We start from the raw sequence: 20,396 nt of genomic DNA on the forward strand, positions 1-20,396 counted from the left end.
GTTAATTTCTTCTCCCGCCTTTTTCATTGCTCACGTTGTGTGTGTGTGTGTGTGTGTGCGTATGCATTTGTGTGTGTGTGTGGGAGTTTTGCTGCCTCAGCAGTCTAAAAAGGATGGCAGCAAGTCAGAACTTAACTCTCACAAACACACACACAAGCACGCACACCCACAGAGAGGTTTGTTAAATTCAGATCGAGCTAAAGGCGTCTGCGTGGTGACAATGAATAGAGATAAATGTGTCCTTCCCCCTTTACAAATTCTCAAAGGTTTTTATGAGCTGTCAATAACTCACTCAACTGTTCACTAGGGCCCGATTAGCCACGTGTGTGTGTGTGTGTGTGCGCTGACTAAGCTGTACTGTAGTTCACTTGTCAGATCAGGATGCTGCAGGATTTCAGTGTGTGTCAAAGGAGTCGTTGAGGATGCCCCCACACTGACTCCTCCCCCCCCCCCCCCCCTCCTCTGTCACCTCGCTGTCACGGTACAGCTCTCTCAGAACACTTTGTTTCTTTTACTGTACTACCATGGAGTCGTCATCATCATTGTCTTCCTCATGTCGAGACGGGGCCGGGGCCCGGCGGCTTCCACTGACGCCGCCGCCGCTGCTGCCGAGGAGCGTCAGAGCCGGACGAGAAGCCTTTACAGGAGGAGGTCCCATGGAGGAGTAGAAGGAGTAAGATGAGGAGGAGCAGGAAGAGGGCAGCGGAGCCACAGTAGCCCTGGCCTTGCTGTTCCCAGTTCCCAGTTGGCGGCCATGGTGTTGTGGCTGAGTAGAGACAACACACAGCTGTTATAGGTCGAGTTCTGGATTAATAAGACAAGACAAGAAAAATGACAGGGTGAGATGTAGGAAAACGGAATGGCAGCAAGTACAAAACACAAACAGTCTGGTACGACTGCAGGAAGTAAAAAGAGACAAAAGCAGCGGGCGTTCAACATGGGGAGAACTATTTGCATGTCAGCAGCCTTTATCACCCCCCGATGAGTCACAGGGCCAACGGATACACACTCGGCTCCCAGCATGAGGAAGAGTTCTACACACGCAACCTGTAGAAATCAACTCCTAGGTGGTGGAATTCAAGTACATTATTTATTATTTTCTAGTAGTTAAAAGGGTTGGCAAACCAACATTTTAGATGATTACTGAAGTACTGGTCATGTCAGTTCTTATCCAAATGTCACTATGATACAAGTAACAAAAGAAACAATCACAACATTATCTGTTCCTGCCAGATAAGACACACAGTAGTTGTTTGACCCGAAAGGATCGTCTAATCTCTTCCTGTATTATAGCCATGACGTGTGCTGGGCCATAATCACAAGTGGAGTATAACTATGTACATTTCATCCAATACTGTGCTTAATATTTGAGGTACTTTACTTACAGATTTGCCATTTTAAGCTACCTAATCATTCTCCATCATTACAATCCTGAATGAAGTATTATACTTTTGACGCCAATTTCTTCATTTGACAGCTTTACTCACTAGTCACTAGTTACGTTTCGGATTACATTTTCACCTCAGAGAAAAAAGTGTTTAGTGTATGGAATACAAAACTCTGTTAAAGATCGTTTTCACCTTGTAGCCTCTCATAGGCCACTTTCATAAGACACTTCCAAATCTAAACTTCTCATGTTTAAACTACTTAAATGATCCAACATTTCATATGGCCATATTGGAGGGGCCTGACACCAAGTTTGGGCACCTTTGGTCCAAACTTGCTCCACCTTGAACAGCTACAGCAGTATAAATCCTGCTTGGACATATGTGCATCTGGATTCTTCTTTCTGAAGGGGTACGTTAACTTTTAAAAGTATATTTTTCTGACCTCTCACGAATTGCTGAATGCAGGATCTTAGCAACATCATTTTTTGGTTCTTTGATTTTTTTTTATGAATCTGAAAGACATTACATAACTTGTGTTATCCTATCAACTTTACTGTCACTTTCATATGAGCAGCACTGGGAGCCTTACACTGTGAGCCTACCTGCCGCGGCGGCCTGCTGCCTGTGGTTTTAGGGCCCTCTAGTGGTGGACACTGGTCTCTGCGGGCGGCTGCCGGCTGCAGCCTGGAATCAACCATCATCGACATCATGTCAGCACAGACCTCAACGTGCAAAGGCTTCCACTGTTGTAACGGCAGCACAAGGGCTGCACATTATCGCTTTGTGCCGGGCCTCCTCTGACCTGTACGGGTACCGGGGCTGTGAGAGCAGGCCTCTGCTCCTGAGGTGATGGTACAAGTTACTGCTCAGAGAGAGAGGGTTGAACACACACTCCTCATCCAGCTGAGTGAGACACGCCTGGTGGATGAAAAAACAGATGAAAAACAATTCAATGTGTGCACGCTGTTCTCGAACGCTGCTTGAACTCTCGAAATGACAAGGAGCTACGCACATACAAGGCCACGTATCCTGTCCGTAGAATACACAATACACAACAATATCCGAACGACTAATTCAGTCTGATGTCATATGATGTCAATCGTGAAATAATTTCTCATAAGTAAAATTTAAAAGAGCAAACACTGAATAAGCAAAGAAAAAACACAGACTTTTTATCACAGACACCCGGAGATGGAGCCAAAGCCAAAGCTCAGCTCAGCGGCTCAACACATGTCAGCTGGGGGTCGTAAGGGGTGATCAGCAGCTCCTTCGCCCCACCTGTATGGCGTGCAGGGCATCGGGTGCAGGCTCCTGGGTGGAGACGGGTAGAGAGCAGGGCAGCAGCAGCTCTCTTGAGGCCACAGGCTTCAGGAGGAGGGAGAGGGAGGGGGATGGCTGGAGGACGTAGTGGGAGTTCACACCTGTGTTGTACACAGGCACGCCGGGCATGTTAGTGCGATCAAGAGGACTGATAACTCTCTCTATTTCTCACACACACGGACCTGTGGACCTCTGTGCAGGTTCCACCTGAAGCAGCAGGAACAAGTCCCGGCTCTGAGAGAAGGGGAAAGCGATGCAACGTCAAATACTAGATATTGAGTAAAAAGAAACATGATTAATCCTGGTAAAGGCAACAAGGAACCTGGTTTCTGTTGATACACTCCAAATTGTCAAATAAATAAGTGTGAAACTGTGTTCACAGACCCTGAGAGTGTGGCAGAGAGCTTGGAACAAGTTGTGGTTGGCTTCCATCTCATCCCAGTCCAGCTGCCAGCAGGCGGCGGGGCGGAGCACCAGCGGCAGGCCGTACAACACACTCTCACACACGCCGCCTGCTCGCAGAGTCCTAAAACACACACACACACAACCTTGGTCAGCATGCGGCCCGAGAATAAAGGACAGACACTTTTTCCCATCATAGAAAAACAACTTGGTCGACTGGCCCATCGGGTGTGTCCACTGCAAGTGTCACATATTATGTCCAAGAAGACGTCGCCCGTCTTCTCTGAGCTCCTGGATAAGTTATTGTAACAGAACACCGTCTGGATTTAAGCACATAGATCAGCTAGACGAGAAGGCTGTGTAGCGTAGCTCATATTCACCGTGATCTATTCTTAAAAATTATTCATCCTGGCTTGATGAATATCTGCCTACTTGATCAATAAGCTCTCTTAAATTATAAATATCTCACCATAAGAAATGAGTACCTAAAATGTGTTAAGTTTCTTTGAGGTCCCGTTTCTTCTCCAATAGTTGGCGGACTACTGAGTAAGTTTTGTGTATGCTGAATGTCAACATGTTGCAATAGCATAAAACATGGAATCTTGTGTGCCTGTTTCATAATGTGCTGATTGTTTCACAATAGTTATGTAAAAAGCACTGAAATAACAAAAATCTGAGCCATTAAACACTGGTGCAACTATAACAAGCTTTTAAGGGAATACGAATGACAATGGTACTATGTCCTTATATAGTTTAGCCCTATCCTTCCCTTGTTTACAATAGTGAACATGACACACGAGTGTCTACTGTATGAAACATTCCTCGCAGGCCAATTAACAAAAATGCTTTTCATATTGGAGACCGTTTTGGGCCCAGCTGTAGTGGTTTGGATTTTTTTTTTCCGGAATCGGAGCAGAACAAAGCTGACTCTGATGTGATGGGAGAGTTTGATCTCAGAAATATTCCACGAGACCCCCGCTGTCAGAATGGAGCCATTCATAGACAGGCAGGGTCTTACTGGACATGACACACATGGCTGACGGAGCATGCACACATAATCACACACACATAATCACACACACATCTTCATCGCTCCCTCATTACAACAATTTAAGAGACACGGATGTCACTGGACGAATGTTCAAGGTCGACATCATATCACGACACAGAATGAATGTGTTCATCTTGTCTCAGAAAAACTGCATGACTACTCAACAATTGTGCCAAATGATCATCATTCATGGAGTACAGAATCATGTTGGGCTCAAACATGTGCCAAAGGTTCCACAAAACCTCTTCTTTAAGGGAAATCGCCTCTAACTGGTTATCCCCCTCACACCCCCCTCCATCTTACTTGATTGCTTTCAGTCTCTGCGGCGGTTGGCCCTGATTGGCTAATCCTTTCGCGAGAGGCAGGAAGTCCCGGACGCTCTCGGTGTTCACCCCCAGGTTGGGGCGCAGGGGGATGAGGGCGGGGCTTATCAGTCGCTCCTGCATGTCACACTTCACACACACTTACACGGGGGGGGACACATGTCATGGTGAGTATGTAAAGACGTCAGCTTTTGGCGCGCCTGTCTGTGTACGGCAGGGTGCACCTGGGACGGGGTTGTCTTGGGGGCCGGGCAGCATGAGGTGGACGTGCTCTCTGTCTCCCCCCTGCTCTTGAAGCCACGCCTTCAACACCGTCTCCATGGCGAACACGCTGTTCTCCACCTGCTGCAGGTCCACCTCCGTTCCCAACATCAAAGAGTCTGAGGGCGGACAAACAGAGGCGTAGGTGAGGGTTAAAGGTGAACTCTGCAGGCCGATGAACTGATATAATGCATATTTATTACTTGTTTGAACATTTATTTACTTTAACGTAGCGTGTTTTTTGCCCATACATCAGTAACTAAAATACACTCCGTTTCCATCTATGGCCACTAGATGGAGGCAAAGTTCAATATACTCAATTCTGCCTTTGGGGTGTAAACTGACTATGCAGATTTTGAAGATTTCAATGTAAATCTCTGTCTCTCTTCTCTAATGCTCCGTCAGTCTGGTTAATGGGACAAAAGGGAGAAGAGAAGATCGGGAGACACTCAAGAGAGCGAGGGAGGATACAGACGGAGGTCAGGCCGATGGAAGGGGACGGTTGGAGTAGACAGCGTATTTAAACTTGCCGGAAACTTTAAAAAAGAAAATCGGAAACTTCAAACTGTTAGAGTCAAATATGCCTTTGCGTCTTTTCTCTGTCATCTACAGTACAGAAGCTTTTTTTAAGTTCTGGGCCAAAGTTTCCGGAAGCGTCTCATCGAGACAGTGTCAGTGTCGAGATACTTCGACTCTTATGAAACTTGTGGGAATTCCCTAATAATTAATAACCTAAGACCTGCGTTCTCCTGCACATCAGCGCTGCTGCCTTATTTAGTGCTGAAAAAAAGAAGAAGGAAAGAACCGGATCAATACAGAACAGTTAGACAGAGAGTAACGTAGAAGTAAAAGCCATCAGGTAAGCGACCTAACGAGGTTAACCAAAGGATGAGGACAGAGGCTAGGAGACAGAAGGGCTGTGTTCTTGTCTTTGAGGGAAATCGCCATGTAGGGATGGAGGAGAGCGGGTTCAATCAATGGCCATTCCCTGTTAGAATGTCTGTCTGGCGGATGGAGCGGTAGAGAGATAAGAAGAGAGAGGGCTTCTTGAGGGGAGGACACATGGGAGTTGGTGTAGAGAAAAGGGAAAGAAAGTATAAATTAAACAGAGAAAAGCGCAGGAGGAGGAAGGAGGAAGGACCGAGATGAGATAGGAGGAGATGGATGGCCTCGCTGGGCGAGTAATAACGCCGTAAATGCTTGTAATTAGACAGCGTTGTGTGTATCTGTGTGTGTGCGCGTCTGTGTGAGACAGAGAGCAGATGAAGAGAGACTGCGTGTGTGTCACACTTGGCTCCTCAGAGCTGCACATTAGCCAATGAGGCGGTCAGGTGAGAGAGATTCAATGAAGGGATGAAGGGATGCAATGAAGGGATGCAATGAAGGGATGCAATGAAGGGATGCGATAAAGGGATGCGATGCCGTGTCCCCGACCGGCTTATCGGACTCCACCAGGAATGTGTTTACTCTGCCAAACCCCCTCCCCCCCCTACGCTCCTTCTGAATCTTTGCCGAGTTTGTTAAGTGTGTGATTATTCAAGGGGGCATGATTTAAAAAAAAAAAAAAAATACAATTCTGTGTTATCAGTCCGTGTTATCCCTAACACATTTCATTCCCTCTGAATTCACAACAAAAAAACCCTGGTTATTCTTGCAATGTACAAGTGAAGGAGGCCAAACATATTTGTGACTCACCTCCACCCACATGCACACATATGACCTTGAGCAGCATGACTGCATGACATTGCTGTCATTCCCCTAAAGCCTTTTTTTGGGGTCCTTAAATGAATGATTGATTAAGTTGTCAGTGAAGCTTGTGTTATTTTATCCCCACTGACAGTGGTGTGAGGCTGTCACTTTTAATTTGAAATCCGCCTGCGGGTAAATATTGTAAATATTCGATCTGTAACAATCTTTCTACATTCTGAAATGCTTGTCACTGGTGGATTTGTGGAAGGATACCTACAAGAATAAATCTACCCTACTGGTTCCGGCCCTGCATGTCACTTAAACCTTGTGCTTTTTCCTGTCTCTGCCCCCCCCCCCCCTCAGATCCCCCGGCCCGTCGCCCAGCAACGCTTCCTTTTAACCTCTGTGTATTGGAAAGAGTGCATTGCCCTTGTGAACAACAATGTAGCATTAGCCCGTCTGGGGCAAATTAGTGATGCTAGTGAGCTAATGCAATAAGAGGAGGCGGACCCCGTTTTCACTGGTCCATTTAGATACAGATCGGCTTCCCCTTCCCGGTGCAGATAATGGACACAGGAGAGGGTCTAATGGTGGGAATCTTCATGGAGGCTTCCAACCATCACATTGTCTAAGAAAGTATAGGAGAAGTACTTTGAAGTTTAATGCACTACAATATAACTGACAAATTTGCCACTGCTGCAACTTCCAAAGAATTCATCTCAGCAGTTAACATGTCGCTACAACTAAAGCACTTAAGCAATAAAGAACATATCCCCGGCACAGACTTCACAAAGTCTATATAACCATGAAGTATGCGTCCTGTCTGTGGAGTTTCCCTCTGACATATCCACAATTCACCAACAGAGTGACACACACACACACACACACACAATCTTTGTCTGTCAGTGTGTCTGTGCGAGCAGTAATGATGAATAGCTCGTTGATGTTTTTTGAGACCGTGACAAATAGGACATCGATCATCTGGTCGGAAACACTCAACACACCAGCGGCTGTGTGACCTAATTGCCTCGCAGTCGCTTCTGATAAAGCCATGTGTTCGTGGGGGACGAGTATAGCAGATGGACACATGAAACGGACTCTGAGGACGAAGGGAAAAAAAAGAGAGAGAAGAGAAAGGTACTGGAGAGAAGGTAAAAAGAGCGACATACTATAATGAGGAGGTGTTTGCAGTTACCACATCCACAATAATGGAAAAAAGAGATTTAATACACAAGATTAGTCATGTAACATAAAGGACGTTCCTAAATATTCCTGCCTTTAATTTGTGCTCTTAATAAGATATTAGGCTAGCGCACACCTGAACCTGTTGCAGCCATGTTAACGTAAAAAATAGAATAAGAATCCGGCCACAGTGAGCTCGATCGGCAGGAAAAGAGAAGTCAAGTGATGGCACGAGATCAACTGCCTGGTTTCAAGCAGAATCAGGAAAAAGGAGAGATGGAGAGGAGAGGATGGCTGCTTGGACGACGTCTTTGAAGCACTTGAAAAAGAAAAGAGGATGAGAGGAGCTGTGCAGACCATATTCGTGGAGGCCCAGGAGAGAGAGGAACCAGGGAACATGATCGGAAATGATATCTCATTTTTTCGGTGGTATTGAGTGTTGAATCAGTTTTGTCAAATGGAAATCGACATGGTAAAAAAAAAGCACAATTTCCAGGAATAAAAAAAAGCTGATGAAAGGCATCGGAAGAGGACAAGGAGGTAGGAGGATGGTGACGGAGCAGACCTACATGAAAGGGGGATGGAGGAGACCGCAGCTGGGTGGAGTGATTGGAGAGAGTCGGGATATGGAAAAAAATGACTTTGTCTTCCTCGAGTGGTTTGGAAACCAAGATGAGAGAGACTCACGCCATACCCGTGTCTCCTCAGGGACAGATAGAGAGGACAGGGACGGACAGGTTCGTCCTTTTACCATCCGGGATTCGAGAAAAACGGTGAAAGGTGGAAAAGAGGAAACGAGATGGAAATAGAGGAAGGAAGAAACTCACAAATGAGGAAAGAGAAGGGAGAGTTTGTCACTACAGAAGAGATGATGACATCTTTTTGGCAAACCAAAACGAATGGCACAAGCGATGAACGTCTTGTGATGATAAGGCAGTCATGGCTGGTGGAATCTTTTTGCAGTAAAAGCACAGTTAAACATTTAGGGAATTTTAGGACTCTTTTGGACGCAATCTGTTAAACGGAAATATTGCTCAATTGATTGATCTTCTCGTTCTGAAATATAATGTTTCCCTAGCACCAGCATCCTCTTTTCCATTAATAAATAAGTGTTATAACGCTAAACTCTGAGCAGCAGGTGGTCGTTCTGGTAACACGACCCATCAGTGGCTCACACCTCTGTATTACCCCCCCCCTCCCCTCCCCCCTCACCAGCAACGACCCTCTCTATTCTGGAGAGACTCTTTTTAAGGTTTTTAACGACCATGGGCCCGTCGCCCTGACCTCTGTAGTCATGAAGTCCTTTAAACGGCTAGTCCTGTCCCACCTGAAGACCCTCACCGACCCCCTCCTACAGAGCCAACAGGTCTGTAGACGATGCGGTCAACATGGCCCTCCACTTCGTCCTCCAGCATCTGGACTCCCCAGGAACCTACGCTAGGATCCTGTTTGTGGACTTCAGCTTCAACACCATCATCATCTAAATGGATCACTGACTTCCTGTGACCTTCCTTCAGCTTCATTTACATGCTGCTCGGACTTTTCATTATGTAAAGCACATACACACACACACACACACACACACACACACAGAAGGCACAAAAACCTTCGGACCGACCGGTATGCAAAACACACACATACAAATAAATACAAAGACATTTATTTTGACTCAATGCACTTAGATCAGCTAGACGAGAAGGCCGTGTAGCGTAGATCATACTCACTGTGATCCATTTTTAAAAATGAGAATTGCTTATGCTTAATTAGCCAAGGACAAGGGCAGGCTGCAGCGTGTCATCCGCTCTGCAGAGAGGGTGATTGGCTGCAATCTGCCGTCTCTCCAGGACTTGTTCGCTTCCAGGACTTTGAAGCGGGCCAGAAAGATCGTAGCCTGCAACTGTTTGTGCCCCTTCCATCAGGCAGGAGGCTGAGGTCCATCAGGACTAAAACCTCCCGCCTCCCGTCGGCAGTCGGGCTCATCAACAGAGCCCCGGTCCCCCCCTGACTGACTCTTCACACTCCACATGTACATACACATGTCACTTTCACTTGTCACTTTCTGTTGTCTGGAGCACTTTATTTTTATTTTTAACGTATCTAACCCATAGCTTTAGATTACTAACCCATAGCATTCTATTCTATTCTATTTTTATCTTATTCCTGCACTATGTTGTCTGTTGTCCATTGTCATACTGTCTGCTTTCATGCACCAACCACCAAGTCAAATTCCTTGTATGTCTGACATATTATGGCAATAAATGATTCCTGATTCCTGATTCCTGACGATGCCTGTTAGCATTGTCTCCTCTCTTATTTGAAGGGTAAAGTCTGCAGGGAAAATGTATATTTTTAAACAAGCAGCCAATGCAAAGGCATGTAGAATAATTCCTACGAGCTTTCAAATGCGTACGATTATTTAGTCATCCATGCGGTATTTACCGAGTAGACTTTATAGACTCATCTGATATAAGATTACGATCATCTCTTCCAAGGTGTCCCCTATTAGACAGATGAGAAGGGATGGATTGACAGGACGAGATACCGATTGTCAGAGACTGGAGACGAGTGACAGCACCCACCGGGTGTTCAGTGGCGGTGAACCGCTCTGAGGACACCTTCCTCTGCTCACTCTGTTGCTCTTTCTTCCGCCAACCATCTGCTGCTCTGACAGGAAAAGCGAGAGAGTGGAAAACGAAGCAGCTCGGTTGTGCTGCAAACCGCAAGCAGGAGAAAACCTCAAAGGGCCCCGCCGCCCTCTAATGCATCAGCCCGCCAATATCAGCTTTTGAGTCATGTGTCGCTCGGGCTCTACTGCAGATCCCCATTGACTTATTTCAATCACGATGAGAATTTCATGTCCATTTTGACATATTGGGTTGAAGAGAAAAATACGATCGAAAGACTATTATCCAGATGGATTGACAGAAAAAGACTATTTTCGCAGGGGGGACATGCAGAATATTGTGTGTGCGTGACGCAGAGGAGGCAGCCGTCTCTCAGCGTGGGACTAATAGGTTCCACATCCTTGTGTGAAGAGTGACGCCCGTCTCCATCTGTACGACCACCTGCCGCACAGAGGTGTGAACAGCCTGACCTTGGCACCGGGCGTGTGTGTGTGTGTGTGTGTGTGTGCGTTAAGGTGAAAGGCGCACACTGCTATAATTGATTCAAGATCACGCGTGAAACCATGAACAGTACAAACTTTGCCATTCATTCTTGAAATTTGAATTTAGGTCCTGCGGTAGCTGTGGTTGGGTTCAAGAGAGGGTGTCAGAAGGTGTGGGTGGGGTTTCCTTCCGCATATCTCTCTGCACATCCACCCGCCGCACGCCAAACTGAACTAGCTGACTGTGGTGGAAAACAAAGAGAGGAAGAGAGAGAGAGAGAGAGAGAGAGAGAGAGTGAGAGACCCTGCAGTGGAGTGACTGCAGGTGTGTTGTGATCGCTTCTCTGCGAAGGAAAAGTCTGAGTGACAAATTTAACCATGAATTCATTTGACAAATTAAACTAATTATAATCTTTAGAGTTACTGACAGCGTAGTATCAACGTAATCCCTCCAATGAGGATTAAAACGTCTGCAGTGGAAGGATAGCAACAATAGGAAGGCTTTAGTCTCCTTTGGGATCATGTTGCAGGGGCACATGTCCTCGTGTCACCATCTCCAAGAGCGTCTTTGAAAAAGCTCCAGTTTTGTTGCTCCGCAGAGCGAAAAAAAGGAAAACTGAGCTAAAAAGTTGCCTCCGGAGGTCGTCGAAGTTTTCCGTTACCGCTGTGATGTAATACCTGAAACGAGGCGCACCGTGAGCCCCCACCACGAAGACTCGTCTGTCCCATTCCTTGGCTCCCGGGCCGGTGGATTATAATCCTCCCAAATTTACAGAGTCATTATTGTGGCGACTCAAAACGGATTGGCGGCGCGTACCCTGATTCCAAGTGCTGCTGTGTGGGGTGTGGAAATGGCTTAAGTGTTCCGCAGGAGGCAAATAAGGAGAAGGCGAGGCGCTCCTAGACAAAGAGAGCATTGCGTCTTCGCGGGGGCAGTCGCCGAGATGAAAAGAAAAGCAACGGTACTGCAGGCAGGCAGTGGGAACAGTTAACGTGATTACACAAACGCAGAACACCCCCAACCGTGGCAATATGTTCAACTGGGATGCGATAGCCTGAAAAACAGGCGCCCCTCTGTGTATTGTTTTCTTACAGCTGTCACATTGAGATGCTGTCACCTCGACATACTTCTATTTCATTTATGTGTCACAGTTTTAAACACTACCTTCACAGTTGCGGAGTGGTACGTCGGAAGCCTTTTGTTCTATGGGGTTTAGTCATCTTGTAGGTAGCAAGTGGTGTAGGTAGAAGAGTACAACCAATCTAGGCTAATGCACCCTAAATCTGTGGCAATACCAGAGAGATACAATGAGAGGCACAATGAACGCAGACAGGAAATGGGATACTTCACAGTCACACAGAACTGCTGGGCTGAGAACTGCTCCTAAAAGGAGACATAGGAAAAGATGAGATAGAAGTTAAAGGAAATACTTTTTTTTTTTTTTTTTAAACGGCAGTCGTCTCTCTGTTACGCTTGGATGGAGCAAGACAGATCCTGTGAAGCGCAGGAAGGTTCCTCCCACCCACCAGTGAGTGAGGGAGACGGGCAAAGAGGGACACTCAGAGGCCACCCGTTCATTTGTACTAAAGCACACACAGAGGACACGGGGGGGGGGGTAAAACAAACACATGCACACTCAATTACAGAAGCACGCGCGCTCTCTCTCTCTCTCTGACGCACACTCGCTCTGTTCTTTTAACCACAGCCATCACCCGCCCCTTGTAAAAGCTCCTTATCTCTCAGCACAAACTGGACGGGCACACAGGGAAAGAACAGGCCAAACACAGAGCTGGATGCTGTGGGCAGTTTGAGACGAGAGAGGGAGTGAGGCAGAGGATTAGAGGAGATATAATGGGCCATAATCCTTTTCTATTGAGAGACCCGACCGAGAATCGGTGCTGGGGTGTCAGTTTTGAAAGAGCTATTCATCCAAGACACCAAGCCTGCTTTCAGACTGCTTCTAACTTTAACTCCGAAATGTTTTCTTTACCTGGGTTTTTAAAAGACAAATGTTTCATTTTCAATCCAATTTCAGCATCGCCACTTTTACTCATAATGTCAACCTTTAGTATTAGTAGTATGTATTGGCCGGAGAAAATAATAATATCTGAACAATAAGATATGGGTATGTGGTTCAGTATTTACATGTTATTGGTGTCAGTACATTCCCACTTTAGTGGGGCTCTGAACCTCCTGGAGGAGAAAATAATGTTTGCCTCAAAGCTCAGAGATAAAGTAGAGAAGCAATAAAGGAGGTTATTGATGTGAGACAGACGGGCGGACGGATGGGGACAGATCAATGACGGAATAATAAACAAACTCCACAGGCGAAAAAAATGAGAAAGAAAAAATACTTTCAGGGTTTTGAATGGAATAAAGGCTGTCACTCCAAACATGGATTTGGGGATTAAACATACGTGAATGGAATGACTATTGCCACTTTGAGGAGCGTTTTGCCGAATAGGTATTCGAACGCAATAAAAGCTTTGACTAAACAGAGAAAAGATGCGAAAAAGACTTAAACCGTTCGCATGAATATTTGTCAAAATGTGATGACGAGGACGCCGTTTTTGGCAGCAGTCTGAAAGGGATTTACGGGGCGTTTTGGAAAAGCATGCGCCACATTGATTTTCATAATGCTGCACCTTCCTATGAGGAGAAGGACAAAGGGTTCAAATCGCAGCACACTTATTTATGTACAGATTTGAATAACAGTAACCACACAATCGCAGTTTCATGTGTCACAATATTAACAGCTGCTGTGACATACTGTAAAGACGTTATTGTGAGACATCATATGAGAATGTCTTATGTGCAACAATTCCTTTGGTAACAAAGGAATGTGTAGCAGTAGCATAGTTTTGCAAAGTAATTAAGCTAACTGGACAGTTCGGAATGAAGACAATATCTATAGACAGTATCAATATCTATATATATATATCTATACATTTGTTTTTCATGTCGCTACTACTTGTTGAACTTGCTGAATTTGCTTCAGTCGAAAATTCCGCTGCTCCACTGTGAGGAGGAAGAGCCAAACCACAGGAGCCCCAATCGGCCAACCGCCCCAAGCCCCCCCACCTCCCCCCCAAAGACCCCCACCCCGCTCTGTGACCCACTTCTCTCTCCTCTCCCTGGTGCTTGGCCTCTGATTGCAGAGCAGGGAGTCAGGGACACACTGGGTGAGTTTCAAGAAAAACAGGATGCTTTCAAGGCGTTGGCTGTTTGACACTCTCAGTCACACACACACACACACAAGTATGTACTCTCTTACTTGTAAGGTCATTGACACAAAGACGGTCCTCACCTTAACCATCACCAACACCATGCTACAGACGCGTGGCAGCATAAACACACACACACACACACAAACAAGGTCTGAGCACAACAGCTGTTGGCATAACTTTGTTTTTTGTTGAGGCCCGTTGAATGAAAAACAGTTGTTCCACCCACTTCCTCAGATATGCTGCACTCCTTGGACTGAAAAACGCACACGCACAGACACACATTCAAAGCTAAGACAAATAGAGCGATGTTAAGTGAGACGTATTTGCTCTCATTTCCCGCCCAGCATCCGACACACACGGAGACTATTAAGATTCCGCAACGCGCCCACGTTCCACAGTGGTTCCCAGAAAAATCAGCGCTTCCTACATTTTTGCATATTTGATTTGCCGTATTAGTCACACAACTCTTTTTCGAGGTTGAAAATCGGAAGCGCTTCACAAACTGAGAGAATGAACTGAACAATTGGTCAAGTTCCGCCACAATAAATGAAGGAAATGGACAACCGTTTCCATCCCATCGTCCCCATCTACAGTTGAGGGTTACACCCGCGCTGCAGGTATCTGAACTACTCTCTAACAAAGTAAACATCCTGTGTCAAGAGCGCGTCGGCTAGCAGAAACACTTTTAAACTCAAGTTCAAAACCATGGCAAGCATCCAACTAAGTCCGAGTAGAATTCACACAAGGCTAGACAGTTCAACTTCTTTTCTTGGGTCTCAGCCCGCTACGGTTTCCAGCCAGATGAACTCTGAGGTCCACGAAGCAGACATGACCCCGTTCCACGTTCTCACAGAGCGTCACGCAGAACGCTGCGTTTTGTCACAGACTGAAATACCACATTTATCGGATTTATGCTTAAGTCTATGAAAAACCGTTGAAAAACAGAAACAGTGGAAAGGATCCGAGCTCCTTGGTGCTCGTGTGGCCCAAGACGCTCTGGTATGCGGGACACCACACCACCGGTTTTGGCATAATGGAGAGAGTGTGGACTCCGGTGTCAAAGAGCTCCAGACTATTATGTTTCACTCTGTGCTATAAACACTGGAGACGCTGTGCATGGAGGAACGCAGTGATCTGGTCCCCGTGGCATCACAGAAACATGTCCCCAGGGCTGCATTCCAAGCGACTCTCTTCACATTTCTATTTTTTTTCGTTCATAAAAACACTGAGGAGAGACCAGACTAGGCATCACTCATATGGATGGATGAATTCAATAAACACAAAGGGAATTGCAGAAGAGGAGCTGCTACCTTTAAATACTTGGTTTTACCCCCTCAAACTGTCAAAAGCCAAGCAGAGCCGAAGAGAGCAGTTAAGAATAGGTTATTTTCCTTCGTATGAATAATGAAATAAAGACAAAAAACAAAAGTAGATACCACCTAACACCAATAACTGCCCTCCACACCCTTGTGCATGCATGTTCTCTGATTGCATCTAGTTTGTCTGACTATAATAAAACAAGATCCACGTCTTGGCTCGACACCACAGAGCTCAGGACTTATCAAGGGGAGCCGCAGCTGGTTCTCTGTGGACAACAACTGGGACACATAAACCCAAACTTTCCCCTGGGGGTTTGATGTGGAAGAGACGAGCTAATGAGAACAAACATTGCGTAACTGCCGTAACTGTGTCAGGTGAGAAAAGCTCACAACATCATTAGCACCACGTCCCCCTCTTCGAAAGGAACATGCTCGCGGTCCCTTTGGCGGCCAACTTCCCCACTGAAAGTGACTGTTCGTCACCGCGGAATGAATATTTCACATAAATACTTTCACAAGAAAGGCTCCTCTTCACCACGCCCCTTCTCTACTGCACTCGCTCTCATTTTGTCTTCCCTCCTTCCTCCCTGTGGGTTTCCCTCTGCCCCTCATTGGACCGCGCCACTTGAACCCTCGTGTCATCACTGGGCATCACGTATCATTTGCTAGAGGGAGAGGTGGCGGAGCGCGTGTGGAAAGTGAGGGGAAGTGAAGTAAAAGCGCCAGAAGCAGTGTGCGGCCCGCTCTGCGTAGCTACCCTCGGTCTCGCCGGACGCAGCCCCGGGCGGCTGGTCGTCTCGCCCCCAGTCGCCGGCGCTGCAGATCTGCACCACCAGCAGCCGCTTCAGTGACGTCAGGTCGGCGTCCTTGAGCCCCGTCTCCAACCGGCGAACGACGCCCCGTCCCGGGTGGCTGGTCACCACGGTGACCTGTGAATATAGCAGGAGGCCTCAGCCACAAAAAAAAGAACCCAAAGGGCACATCTAACAGTAACAACCCGAAACACAAACAGCACATTTCATCATCGTCACTTCTTCATTTGCCATATAACCAAAACGGATTTGGAATTGGGTTTGAGAAAACCAAGGCAGCCATTTTTTACTAATGCTCTACAGAAAATATGAGAAGACTAAATTTAATGTCAGAACTGCTGTTCTAGTCCCAGTAAAGCAAACTCCCCCGTAACCGAAGAGAGGCAGTTACAATGACGCATGTCAAAAGTACAGCTTTAACCTTCATGTTTCCTATGAGTGGGCCCTCGTTATCTCACACGTCACAGCGTCATGAATGAACTCTGCATATGAATGTGTTTCACTTATCCAATGTTTCTTTTAAAAATGATTTCCGCAGTAGACTTTTGCAAAAGGCATCATTGTCAAATAAGTCCTCACTGCGTCTGATGATGGCGGCTATTTCATAACTAATGGGACCGATAAACTAATGTTGTGTTGATGAGTAGCGTCCTACGGAACCACATTAACAGTAGCAGTGAATGATGATTATAATGCGATGGTGACGGGCTCTGCTCTCGACACACACACACACACACGAGCGCTAGAGAAGTATATATGGATGAAAACATGCATTGTATAAGTGGATCAGCAACACACACACACACACACAAACGGATGGCCAAGTCTCTGCTTAGTGTCTTTCCGTCCCCTAATGGTGCTATTGGTATCTGCTGCTGTCAGAAACAGTGGGTCTTAGTGTAATCATCTGTCCAGAGCTCCCTAATAAAGCCGTTTGGATTCGAGAAATCCTCATCTACAGCCCGGAGCCTCGTGTCCAGAGGACGTGCTTTTCAAATTTAACGAGAGCGATAGATTGTTCGCTTGGCTCGACATGTGTCCAACATTCGGATTGAACCAACAAAATGCTTTCCATAATGTCAGCTAGTCATTTTCCTCTAAACTCATTTGCTCTTAAATGCTGCATTTGTGTCTATTTGGAGCTTGGACCCTGGTACGGAACACAAGCCAAAAGCTGGCTTTGAGTTACATAAAATAACCAGGAATAGATCCCAGTAAACGGGCGGCATCCAAGCGACAGCTTTGACCTTTTTCTGATGTCCCAAATTCCATTCACGATAACGCAAAGTACGAGCAGAGTGGAAACAAACTACACGGGACAAGGGAATATATTGTCCCATAATGTACAAAAGGGGATTTGTGATTTAAATACTCTCACGGGACTTGCTCCTCAGATGGGATAGCTGATCGGCTCTGAGAACTACTGCAGCCATCCTAATGTTAGGTAGGTAGACTAGTGGAGCCCACTTTCTGCATTAGAAATGTACTTGAGCTGTTGTTCAGTGGGCCGCCTGATATAAGTGGACTGCCAACAGAGAATTTTAGCTAATATTTTTTAGCTAATGTTTGAAAAAAATCTAATTCAATATGCTTTTGTAGCTGCTAATTACACCGAGTTGGACCAGAAGAGACGTCCTTTAACAGATATAAGTGGACCCTTTTCCTCCACATTAGCATGAAGCACTCTTAGCAGAGACGCTGCACTAACAACAGTAACTGCTGTTAGTATTGTGACCATAAGGGGATGTAGATCAGTGGTAGATTGCATGTATGCTCTGCCCACATCTCCATTTCATGAAGCCCTAAACACACACTGCTTACAAACAACTTACTAATTAAATTAAGATGTCTAGTTGTCATTCCTGTGCAGTGATCTGACCACCTTTTTCAGTAACGAGTACTAACGCGTTAGTATGTCCAAACCAATAATCAGATTAAAGTTACTTGTCCAAGTCACTGTGCGTTACTATTTAGTCATTAATAGTAAAATATATATTTGATTTCTTGCGTCTCTGGGAGTGAAGCCTATGCGACAATGAAGTCACGTTTTTAGCATGAGGGTCCCGTCACGTGTGCATACAGAGACCTACCACGCAGCGACGCAAACAACAATGGAGGAGGAGAGAGAGATGCGCAGATCACTATTTTGAGTATTTGTCAGCTAAAGATGGACATATCAAGGTTGGTTGTACACTGTGTTGGTGGCGACAAAATGCTATCAAGCAAGTGTTTCCCCTACCGTTATAACAGCGGGCCGCGTGTGCGCACATGTGTCAGTAATCAGATTACTTTTTCAAAGTAACTGTGGCAACGTTCCTGTGTTCATGAATATAAAAAATACATGAATACTAATTACAGTTAAACTTGCGATAGTGTGTGACACAACTTGGATGCGCTACGCTGACCTCCACGGAGATATTGTTGCCGGCCAGGCTGCCGGAGCTGGCGTGTCTGATGAACTGATTGAACTGCTGCAGACTGTCCAACACTGCCCGGCGCAGCAGCTCGCTTCCACTGGCCACTCCTCGGACACATCCTTCACCTGGAAGAGTCCTCAGCTCCTCGACGCAGGAGCGCAGCCTGGCCAGGTTACCACGGACCTGCTGAAAGAGGAGGAGGGGCGGAGCGCGGGAATCAAGCGGGGCGACAGAAAGCAAACGGAGAGAGGACGGCTCAGGGTCTCTTCGGTCGTCACCCGTCTCACCGCAAATGGCAGTAGACACTCCTGCTGCCTGCTGATGGCGTACAGGCTGAGCAGTGGTATCCTGCAGGGTCCGTCCAGGCTACAGGCCAGGGACAGGACGTTATCCAGAGCATCGCAGAGCGCCGGACAGGTCTCTGACCACTGGGGCGGCAGCGCCTCCACTATCAGGACCCTGGCCGGTTGCCGCGGAAACGAGGAGGACCAGTACACCAAGTTCCCAGAGTTTGAGGAACCCACTGGCCTCTTTCTGTTGTCCATAGTCATCTAACAGCAACAAAACACAAAATACATTTAAGGTCGCATTTTAGGTCGGGCTGGAATTGACATCAAGTAAAAAATCCAGCAAACAATCAAATACATGCTCAAATCTCTGAATACAAACACAGTTTTTCAGTCTTATTGAAATGGCATATAACATAGACACATTATTAAAGTCCAAAAGCCTTTAGTTATTATTTTGACCAGTAAGCACCACTGTAAATAGAACAGAAATAAATTGGACAAGATGAACATGGACAATTATGTAAGCATCTAGGCCATCAATGGTTCTTTTTTCCACATAACTCAAAGGTTTGATCTGATAAGACTAATGTGAAAAACGTGACTACTAAAGAGGACTAAAAAAGCAGCGGAAAATTAGAGGCCAAAATGTTGCAGTGGAACGATGCCATGAGGCGTAAGAAGAGCAGACAACATGTTTTCATCCTGACGGGAGAATAAAAAAGCGACAAATTCCAAATTCAACAAATTACAACAGCAGAAAGGAGAACATAATTGACAGAAAATAATATGTTCAGAGCACTAAAAATAAATCCCAATTCCATTTAAGCTCAGCTTTTTATAGACATGTCTGATGAATCCTAAACCTAATCCATAATATTAGGAAAAAAACACATTTCCTTCTTTTCTTTTTTACAGATTCCCAGATATCATCAGATGGAAGTGGCCCATCTGTGTGGCTGTTAAAAGGCAAAAGTCCACCATGCATTAGAGGACATGTCCAGAGAGACGGAGCATGGAAAATCCCTGACGCTCCACAGACTCCATCACGCCGTCCAAAGCCTTATGGTCTGTCTGTGAATCTATTCCTGTGCCCGGCCCGCTATCACGCATCATCATCATTACTGCAGGGAAACCCCTCATCTAGCGACATCAATAACCCCCCTTACCTCGATACACATCACTACGATTAGTCATATCATTCCCACACGTCAGTGGGCGAGAACACACAGTGGCCTTTGAGTCATCTCACCCTTGGTGCAGTGACTATAATTGATAAAAACTGATATAGAGAAATCACTAGCCTGTCACACACACGTCATTTGCTCATTCTGTCACAGGGTCTAAAGAAACCAGACACCAACGGCATCATGCCAGGTTTAAACTTAACATGCAGGTGGAAATAACGTGTCCCACGGAAGGCTTGGGCTGCTCCCATCAAAGCAAAAAAACCTTGACGGAACTAATCCTTCCCGATCAAAAAGCCGAGGCCTGAGGGCTCTTCATCACTCAGGCCCTTGAATCCAGCGCCCTCGAGGCCCCGCTCTGTTGTGATCTGCACGGAGACGAGATGGACTGTAACACCGGTCATGAAGGCCACGCTGTGTATGT

General features: G+C 46.2%; 1 protein-coding gene across 1 annotated transcript; it reads right to left on the reverse strand.

The window, feature by feature from the left end:
* Positions 1-448: 448 nt before the first annotated feature.
* Positions 449-19,049, reverse strand: m1ap (meiosis 1 associated protein). The gene is made up of 11 exons (XM_037479023.2): positions 18,786-19,049; positions 18,487-18,684; positions 16,027-16,198; positions 4,709-4,864; positions 4,465-4,624; positions 3,093-3,234; positions 2,891-2,942; positions 2,667-2,809; positions 2,191-2,306; positions 1,991-2,072; positions 449-766 (listed from the first exon to the last, which is right to left on the reverse strand). The coding sequence occupies exons 1-11, from the start codon at positions 19,047-19,049 to the stop codon at positions 512-514; spliced, it is 1,740 nt and encodes a 579-aa protein (XP_037334920.1). The 3' UTR covers positions 449-511.
* Between the last annotated feature and the right edge of the window lie 1,347 nt (positions 19,050-20,396).

The sequence above is a fragment of the Pungitius pungitius genome, chromosome 1 (assembly GCF_949316345.1).
Source record: "Pungitius pungitius chromosome 1, fPunPun2.1, whole genome shotgun sequence".
Taxonomy (NCBI): domain Eukaryota; kingdom Metazoa; phylum Chordata; class Actinopteri; order Perciformes; family Gasterosteidae; genus Pungitius; species Pungitius pungitius.